The sequence below is a fragment of the Parasteatoda tepidariorum genome, chromosome 7, assembly GCF_982258835.1.
Source record: "Parasteatoda tepidariorum strain Cologne lab strain chromosome 7, Ptep-v5.0, whole genome shotgun sequence".
NCBI classification, from domain to species: domain Eukaryota; kingdom Metazoa; phylum Arthropoda; class Arachnida; order Araneae; family Theridiidae; genus Parasteatoda; species Parasteatoda tepidariorum.
In genome coordinates, this window is record NC_141761.1 from 89761367 (window position 1) to 89772013 (window position 10647).

Genomic DNA, 10647 nt, shown 5'->3' on the forward strand with positions numbered 1-10647 from the left:
CCTAAAGTAAGCTTCATAACTGGGTCACCTTCATCCCCTCTATAGATGTGGCCCCGCCATCTTATTGTTATAGGATTTATATAACTGAAATTATGTTTGGTTGCTTAAATTTTTCTGTGTAATTCATAATTGAAATGAATTCACCAAACACTGTTTTCTTTAACCAGCTGAGAATTTTTCTGTCAAATATTAATTACTTATTGGTTATTGATTATTACAATTACATACATTTTCAGGCTTGTGTGCTCAAAATAGGCTTATAAACCTTCGTCAAGTAGAAGAGGCAGATAGCACAATAGGAGAGACAGCACCATATTAGTTGTTTATTTTCCTCAGTTTTTTTAAAGACCAGCATTCTTTGCCATAAAGTAATACAGGTTTAACTAGAAATAAATTAGTTTTAGTTTAATGGAAATTAGCTTTAATTTCAGTATTTTTCTAAATCCGAAATAACACCTATTAACTATCGAAGCTGTTATTAATTTTTGTTTTGATATCGTTATTAACTGTAACAATTGTTCCTAGATATTTGGACTGGCAGACAAATCAAACCTTCAAATGTATAATTTGTCACATATAGATTACTGACTGTCATAAATTTGGTCTTATCCTGATTAATATTTAAACCCAATGCTTTAGCAACTGCCTCAAGTACGTAGTACGTTTCCCAACGTCTCGCCTCGATTAAAATGTGGTCTGTCTGATTCTGAGTTAAGCTATCCGGTGACCTCCATGTTATCTTGTGTATATTTTTATGTTGAAACTAGGCGCAATAATACTCCCTGACTCTGACTGAATATTACTCCCACTTAGCAAATTCGCTGCAGAAGCGAAGTCTGCCAGCCTGGTTCCATTATCATTAAACTCATCAAGTAGGCTATGCCTGTTCATATAAGAGCCTGTTCATGTTCATAAACCACGTTTTGCATTTACTTCACCAAATCTTGATATAATTCGATGGATATTTTAGGTATTTATTTTCTAGGGTATTACAGAAATAATATTTTCATTCTCATTTTCATCTTTTTTATTTTCAGTTTTGTTGGCGCAAACACACATATAATGCTAATATTCTGAAGTAACAATTTGCAGTTTCTTTCATTTATTGGCAATGAGTCAATAACTTGTTCCCTAATTCGTTCACTAACCTATTCGTTACTACCGATCGGATGAAACTGTTTGAGATATCTGAACAAGAACATTTTTACAAGTAGGGCAGTCAAAGATATACTCAACCCCAACGTGGAGAACCAGGTTATTCCTCTTGATCTGATGTCTCCCTTTTGACCTGCCCGGCTTGGATAGCCCTACCAGGAGCCGAAGCTTCTTCCGGCTTAACTCTCGAGATCAACAACACACACTAATCACACTACCACTATTTTGGGAACTCCGTTGTGGTGGAAAACCTTGATCCAAGAGTTATGGACGACGTTTTACTATACCATTTTAGTGCAACGTACATGCTTAATTTTTGGTATTGAGATACGCAAATTTTTTTTTACAGTCTAGTATTTCATAGTATGCTGAACGAAACTTCAAAATTTTAATAAGTAAATTCTTTGTTGATGGGCTTATAGATGGTAATATTTAATATTTAAACTGTCTCCAAAGTGTGTCAACTTGCATTGTGAATTTTTGTTAACTAATTGAAATTTTAAGGAATCTTTGGTGCAGGAAAACAAAAGCTGTCACCTTCAAATGAAGCAACTACTGCTTCCATCGAAGCAACTACTTTTTCCCAAGATGCAACTACTTATCCCAACGAAGAAACTGCTACAATCAAGGAGGTGTTCATCATCGTAACTATCTAATAACAGTAAACGTAAAAAAATTTAACTGTAAACAAATTTGCGTAAACTGTAAACAAATTTAAGTGTACTGTAAATTAAACTGCAAACAAATTTAAATTAATTTGAAACAGACATAAGCTATTTCAATCAGTTTTTTGCTTTAACAGACAAAAGACAGTTAATTTTCAGCTCCAAAATAAAAAAAAAAATCAAAAGAGGTTCCTTTACATGTAAGGCTTGTAAAAAGGGACATTTTTGATAAATGAAGAATAAAAATGCAATAATTTCTTTTATACAAATATGATTTTCCTTTCGTTAGAATAATACGCATTTAAATTTCACGAAATAAGATTTAATGTTTCGAGGGTCTGACCGTAACCCTTTCTTCTCCACTGGGACATTTATGTCCCGCATATGAAAACATCACTTGAACATATGCCCCGTCTAAAGAATACGGAGGGACACATGTGTCCCAGTCCCTCAAATTGGTTAATTTTTAATTTTATTTTAGCAGAATATTGCTATTTTTTACCTTTTTTGATCGAGTAAACCCGTAATTTTTTTTTATGTTGGAAAAGAAAAAAAAAAATTGATCTTGAAAGGGTTAAATATGCTATTTAACTAGTGCAGATGAAATTTTAAGTTTCGAAATCAGACATAAAAACGCTTTTTTCTGAATTAATATGTATTTTTAAATTTTTTTTTTTTTTAACAGATTTGGATTCTTAACCCAATTCCCAATATTAAAAAATAACGGGAACTGTCGTAATCTGGAAAATATGGTCCGATAATAGTTAAGGCTATTGGCATCATCGCCAGCTTCACTCTACATTTTCGTTGATGGAAAGTTTTCTCAGTAACTTAGAAGCTGCCAGCCTATTTCTTTACATTAATGAGTAGATCTCCTTTGCACAGATATAACAAATTATTTTTAAATGGTATTAAAACAAATTTGATTTTTTTTGTGTATGCTATTTTCAGGATATGCTTAGAAAGTTATTTTTTAAGTTCATATTTTTCCTTCATAAACTTTTTATTAAAAAATCATGTAGGTAGGTAATTGATTTCTATTGGCAACAATATCGAAATATATATAAGAAAATATTATTAAAAATGTTTTTTTCTCGAGGAATAAAAGAAATTCTTCTCTGAAATTGTTCTTCAATTCCTATTTTTGTCCACAGGTGGCTACGCGGCGAAATCACCAAACCGTGAATAGAGAAACACCATCAAATTTCTATTATTACTGTAAATAAATGAATGATACCTTTCGTGACGGAGCGTTTCAACGATCACCAAAAAATAGATCACCCATAGGATACGATCATCTACTGAAAGAAATGAATAGAATGAATAAAATTATTCATGGAATTTTCTTTCACGGTCTAAGAATATATTTTTCAAGATCTGAGTAATGTTTAGCTACTTTCAGTGACAGAGCTTAAATAAATTAAATAAAGCCATAGTCATGAAAAAGTTAATTTTGCTGAAATTCTTAATTTCAATAAAATTCTTTTCCACAATTTCTTAATAATCAGAAGTTACCATAAAGTTAAATTATTTCGGGACACTTTTTGGGTTTTTTATTTTTTTAATGATAACTTCCTTAATTTGTAATTTTGGCCTCTAAATATGTTACAATGCATGACTGTCTCATGGAAGTCTTTTATTCTTAATTTTTTATTTCTCAAGATCTAATTGTCCAACTTATTTCAAATTTTACATTTTGTCATTTAAAAATTTATAAAATTCTTTGGAGTTAAAATTTCTGTACCATAGAATTCAATGTGCTTTCGACCATGGCTAAATTAAATAATAAAATATAAAAAATTATTATGAAAAATATTTTTTTCCACTGAAATATCTTGAATAAACGAGTTTCACAACTATGGGGAAGTTTTTTTGATGTGCCTAAAGAGTTCAAGAAATAAGAAGAAATACAATGCATGGAATTATTATTATCAATAGTTCCGGACATTCAACCATCCTCATGTTTGAACTCTTGCTACCCTTTTCCCAGGTTGCGGCTACCCCTTCCTATTTTTAGAGTTAAAAATTGTAATACGTGAAGAAAACACGCAAATTTGTTCAGGAGAAGCATATTTTGTGTTCAGTTTCGTAAACCTAAAATATAGACTGCAATAATTAATTAACGCATCTGAGCCACTTACAGGAAGAGAAACATACTCAGGAACCATATGTACTAATATCCAGCTCATGCACATAAATGGCAGTCAGGAGGTACGTCATCTGTGAACCGATTGTTAGATAATTCACCATGAATGGTTGGGTACGTTGCCACCCGCCATTTTTTTCCAGCGATCGCACCAAGTCATAGGGGACCAATTTACATAACATCTATCGAAGGTAGTCTTCTAATCCAATGTGTATTCTTTAGGACAATACGGACCCCCTTGCTAACTACCCTCATGCAGTTTACCGGCAAAATATTTGAACCCTGAATTTCCATTTCTCTTTGTCGACCACTGACTGTTGTGGAAGTGTTTTACTTAAGTTAATTGTTTAAACGATTTTTCTTAAACATTACTCTACTCTGTTAAATATACTATTTAACAGAGTTAATGCATATGCTATTAAATAGGCTATTTATATTTCTAGTTACTAAATGTAAGTTTTAAGTAAGTTAAGTAAGTTTTCAGGCCGACCAGGTGGCCGAGTGGTTAGCGTGTCTGACTGCGGAGCCATTGGCCGCTGGTTCGAATCCTGCTCAGGGCAAAGATGTTTCTTTCTCTCTCTCTCTGTGTTCTATGTCCTTTCTCCTTTGTGTGAATGTGACCAGCCCTATAAACAGGTTTGTGGTTGTGTGACGTGGGCGATGCTGCTCCACAGGTGCCCACTGGGTAACGAGTAAAGAGTAGCAGTTCTGGCATTCCTGTGGCCAATGGGACAATCCCAAAGTGCTCGCCATTAAAAAAAAAGTTTTCAGTAAGTATTCCTTAAAACTCTCCAAAACTGTTACCGAAAAATTCTTGCTCTTAAAATTTAAAAGATTATAATATTAAAAGAATTAAAATTTTAAAAATTAAAAAATTAAATTTTTATTTATTTATTTAGCCTTAAAGATGAAGGAAATAAAACAAAAAAAAAATCAACTGTATTAGTTGCTCAATAAGTAAGGAATTCGCATTCGAAATAATATCAATTAATCATACTTACTACACAAACAATACTCAATTAATTATGCACCTCACTTGCGAAAGAGAGTTTTCTAAGAATTTTTGAATATAATCGTAAGAAATTTGGACTTTCTAAATATTTTCACATACATTTCTGTCAAGATGAGATTAATGAGTTAATATAATTTATTTATTCATATATGTTTTTTCACAATAAATCATCTACTTTTGCGCAACTTGATAAGAAATCCTTATTTAAGAAATCCTTATTAAGTCATGTAATATATATTTGTGCAAATATGCAAGATGATTTAAGTTTTATAAAGTGATTTCAATTGCAGCTAAACTCTATTAACCGCATTGATTTTAATCTTTTGAGGTCCCATTTGTTTAATCTAGTTAAGTAAAGAGAATAATAAAAAGTAGAATAATAAAATAAAGAAAAATGACTTTTCCCATTTTACCTGTGATAATGATGATGAACCAGTACAAGTATCTTATGGGCACGTACAAACCAACGCCAATGATTATGCAGCATTTCTCAATATACGAACAGCCGAAGAAGAATATACAGGTACACCATTTTATTGCGGTGGGAAATCGTGGTAAGTGTGCTTTATTTTAACGAAATTACACTGCAAAAGAAATTTTTTTAATTTCAGTTCAATCAAAAAATTTCTAACATGTAACAAATTTTTTTTAAAAATTTAAACTTTTACTTGTTTCCTCAGTATGGTTCGATCCCAAAAGTTCGTTAGCGTTTATATACTTTATATATGGTTCAAAATGTCGATATGAAAAAAAAACACCGAAAGTTCTCGAATGTTTAGATGTTTATGTTCAGAGATAATTTCTTAGTATGCCTTTAATTATTATTTATGAACTACAAATTTTTCTCCTATATTTAAATAATGAGTGAAAATTACTTTTTGAAATATACACATTAAATAGTATGAGACGGGAACTTAAAAATTGTTGAGGATCAAATTTAGTTATTGCATGATATTGCACTTTTTGATAAATTTTTACGGTATTAAGTGAATGCCCTTTAAAAACTCAAAGTGCCCTTTTTTATTCATAGGGAGAACTCTATAAACAGAACACAATTAAAGATTCAAATACAACAATAATGAAAATTTAAGCGAAAAAAGTATAAAATACATAATTCTAAGTTGCTACAGCGCCCAACTGCTAATGCTACAACCGGAAGAAAAGCTTAAGAAATATTTTTTATTAAAGTTATTACCTCATAAGATAACTGAAAAAGATTACCACAACAGGAGACAACCAAAAAATAATAGCAGGAAATAACATTCTAAATGTCGAAAAAAAAAACTACAAGAAAGAAAGTAAAGTGGAAAAGTAACAAATATAGATAGATATAGATTGATAGATATTACAAAAATCTATCTATAAATGAAAATTTATTCATTCATTAAATATATTTTTGTTCTCCCTCTTTATACACATTCTAATTTAACACTCGAACTCACATACTGATTTGGTATTCGAACCTGCAACTTTCTTAAATTCATCCGAAAAATTCTGTTTCCCATGCGGTAGTTTATGCACTTCCGCTTCGATTTTCAAAATTACGGTATATAGTCTTCGTATGACCTGCTGTTGCTTTCTTATGTTTTTTCTGGGGGAAATTGGGGGTATGGTTGCTTGTAGTAATTAACCGCAAACCGCAGAAACTGCTCCGGCACTGACTGCATGATAATGCCTCCTCTGACGAAGCTGCCAGTGCCTTCACTATAATTTCTTTTTAGCGATTTTTCTTTTTTGATCTTTACGATGTTATTTCCTGTTATTATTTTTCAGTTTTCTCCTGTTGTGCTTTAATCTCTCTTGTGAGGTAATGACTTATTTTGTTTTATTTCAACTCAAAAAGGTTAATAAACGTCCGAGAATGGCCATCCGACCGATGAAATTCGGCATAGTGATAGTTCGAACGAGAAAGTTCAATGTCGACATTAGAGCATTCTACAACGTACTATTCAAAGAGGAAGAGCGAAAAACCAAAATTAATTTCTTGGTTAGTTAAGCGTTAGCCACTGTTTTAAATTAAACTATAGAGTATATATTCAAATAACTATAGACTTTATTCATATAGCTATAGACTATAAATTTAAATTAAACTACATATTAAACTATTTTATCAAATATTTTGGAGATAACATCAGCGATAACATTCCAAACATCACATCATCAAATATAACATTCGAAAATGCTATGTACCGGAGAAAATTACTTGATAGAGGTAAATTCTGACTATTATGAGTTGGCCGCATCATGCCAAGTGAGGCTGAATACAGTTAATTTCTATTCTGATGGGATGAACTACAGAAAACACGTTTTGCTTAATTCGTAAAGTAACTGGGAAGGGCAGCAAATTAAAAAAATTGAGTTTTTTTTAGATTTATTAATTGTGTCGGTAAATGCTTTTCAGTTACGTGCATGATTTCGTGGTGTTATTCAGAAGGGATTTAGGGATTGTTTTTTATTTATACAGCTCAAAGAACGGGTATTCAGCTAGTAATCCATATGTTTATTTCTCTTACGTGTTACCTAAAATGCGAGTATTTCTCGATGCAAGTTGACTGCATAGTCATCTATTTATATTAATTTATTCCCTATATATTCATTTTGTCAATTTGTCTTAAGTAATAATTTAAGTAGAGTTAAATAACTGGTTAAATGTTAATTAGTTCATAATAATTAGTCATGCGTTACGTAACCACAATTTGGAACATATCGGTTAACACTCTGGATAGTACTATCTTAATTGCTTCTGATTTGTTTTTATGTCTAAGCTTAAAAATGTACGCCATCCTGCATTGTTACTGTACTTGTACCGTTTACAAAAAGATGTATACTATTTACCAGTTAATATCTAATTCCATTTGCCTTAAGACGAAAACATTAAAATCTGAATATAACACTCGAAGCGTGGTAAACTTTGCACTTTATTTATGCCATGATCGATTCATAGTGCCAAATCAATTTATGACTTTCGACTTTTCAGAATTTATAAAACACAAAAGAATTCTAAGGATATTTAAAATTAGGTGTAAATTTAAATGCAATTTCAATAATAAAACTTCATCGAATATCAAGCGTGATCACACATTGACTAATATACATTAGTGAAAGGAAACATGGGGAGTTTTAGAGATTCTGCTTTGGCTTAAAGTATGCGAACTTTGTTCTCATTAAATTTATTTTATACAAGACTTTTAATTAATCTTGATAAAAGTAAATAAATTTTTTTTTCCAGATACGAAGCACACTTTGGTGCCTTATATATTAACAGATAATACTGTAACAACAGCAGCTGATGAATCAACAACAGCTGTATCTGCCACATCCACAGCAGCTGGGGGATCAGAACCAACAGCTGAACCTACCACTACTTCAACTGAATCATCATCAACTGTAAATGAATCATCACCAGCTACAGAGGAATCATTAGCAACTATAGAGGAATCATCAGCAACTTTCGAGGAATCATCAGCAACTGCAGCTGAATCATCAGCAACTGCAGCTGAATCATCAGCAACTGAGACTGACTCAACAGCATCGGCAACTGAATCTGCAGAAACTGAAACTGAAGCAACTGAAGCTGAAACGACTGAAGCAACTGAAGCTGCAGATGCATAGACAACAATAGATTCGACAGCAATGACTGCAGGATTACGATGACAAAATAAAAAATAACCAAAATACTGAAGGAACTTAGCTGCAGCAATTATAGTGATATTTTTGTACAATTGTATATTTTGTACACAAGGAGGAAACTTAGTTTATAAGTATTGCATCCCTTCATCCAAAACCTATGAGTGAAGTAAAACTCGAATTTTATTTTTTGTTCATTAATGTTTTAGCATTCTGCTTTCACTTACTGTAAATATATTTTTATCCTTTATTTCAGTAAAAAAAAGATGCCTTATTATAAAAAATTTCCTTGTGAGCTTAAACTTTCACTAACAATACTCTACGTAATATAACTAACTCTCCCTGGTATTTCGGAAATAAAAATGTCCGTAATGACATCTGTACGCCTAGCCTTCTTAACATCGACATAATTTGATCCCTAAATTATTTTATTAATAGCAATAGTCCTTCCAATCTCCTAATCTGCTCCATATCTAATTATAATCCTGATGATCCTGATTGTAGGAGGCGGCCCAAAGCCATCCTCCATTATTATAACGACCTACAGGACATTCTCTGGGTTGCGCACCCCCCGGACCGGCTCCCCATCTTTATCTTATAAGGTCATTACTACTTTTAAACCTGCTTCGGTTGGCCTCCATCTCGTGGATTTACTGCAGCCCACTCCTTCATCATCTAACTACCTACTAACAACTTACTAACCAATTATTTAATTAAACTTATTAAATTTATCTATCTATCTATCTATCTATCTATCTATCTATATCTATATCTATATCTATCTATATATATATATATATATATATATATATATATATATATATATATATATATATATATATATATATATATATATATATATATATATATATATATATATATATATATATATATATATATTCTTAGTTCCCAAACGCCACTAATGTACCAATTGTTTGTTTTTGTTATTATATGCTTGTGCTGACCCCTATTTGTGCTGTCCTTTCTCTCTTTTCCTTTTTCATCATTCCAATTAATTTATTTTATTTTATTTAAAAAATTTTTTTTTATAACCGTCGTTGAACAGCCGAGCCAATTTTTGGGTTTACGACTAATAATGTTCAACTACGTAGCCTTGTAATTTTGAACCCAATCCAGAAGACAAGGGGACTCCTGGATCAAGTATTGGGAGAAATTTGCCTTCGTGGAGAATTTTTTGATGGACCCCTATTTGTGCTGTCCTTTCTCTCTTTTCTTTCTTCATCATTCCGATTAATTTATTTCATTTCATTTTTTAAATTTTTTTTTATAACCGTCGTTGAACAGCCGAGCCAATTTTTGGGTTTACGACTAATAATGTTCAACTACGTAGCCTTGTAATTTTGAACCCAATCCAGAAGACAAGGGGACTCCTGGATCAAGTATTGGGAGAAATTTGCCTTCGTGGAGAATTTTTTGATGGACCCCTATTTGTGCTGTCCTTTCTCTCTTTTCTTTCTTCATCATTCCGATTAATTTATTTTATTTCATTTTTTAAATTTTTTTTTATAACCGTCGTTGAACAGCCGAGCCAATTTTTGGGTTTACGACTAATAATGTTCAACTACGTAGCCTTGTAATTTTGAACCCAATCCAGAAGACAAGGGGACTCCTGGATCAAGTATTGGGAGAAATTTGCCTTCGTGGAGAATTTTTTGATGGACCCCTATTTGTGCTGTCCTTTCTCTCTTTTCTTTCTTCATCATTCCGATTAATTTATTTTATTTCATTTTTTAAATTTTTTTTTATAACCGTCGTTGAACAGCCGAGCCAATTTTTGGGTTTACGACTAATAATGTTCAACTACGTAGCCTTGTAATTTTGAACCCAATCCAGGAGACAAGGGGACTCCTGGATCAAGTATTGGGAGAAATTCGCCTTTGTGGAGAATTTTTTGATGGTACTAACCCGCATTTGGTTACATGGAGAGGAAGACTACAAGAACCTCCCCCTTTTAGCCGGAGGGCATGATCTGTCTACTGCTGATGATATTTTATGTTCGCACTGTGGTCGGCGCAAGCGGG

General features: G+C 32.1%; 1 protein-coding gene across 1 annotated transcript; it reads left to right on the forward strand.

The window, feature by feature from the left end:
• Positions 1–5190: 5190 nt before the first annotated feature.
• Positions 5191–8807, forward strand: LOC122269340 (uncharacterized). The gene is made up of 2 exons (XM_043041911.3): positions 5191–5532; positions 8208–8807. The coding sequence occupies exons 1-2, from the start codon at positions 5373–5375 to the stop codon at positions 8588–8590; spliced, it is 543 nt and encodes a 180-aa protein (XP_042897845.2). The 5' UTR covers positions 5191–5372; the 3' UTR covers positions 8591–8807.
• The last annotated feature ends 1840 nt before the right edge of the window (positions 8808–10647 follow it).

What these genes read in the sequence shown, in the direction of transcription:
- LOC122269340 (XM_043041911.3), top strand. Translation starts at nt 5,373, where the DNA reads ATGACTTTTCCCATTTTACCTGTGATAATGATGATGAACCAGTACAAG. An exon ending in TATTGCGGTGGGAAATCGTG is followed by an intron (nt 5,533 to 8,207) that starts GTAAGTGTGCTT and finishes TTTTTTTTCCAG; the next exon opens with ATACGAAGCACACTTTGGTG.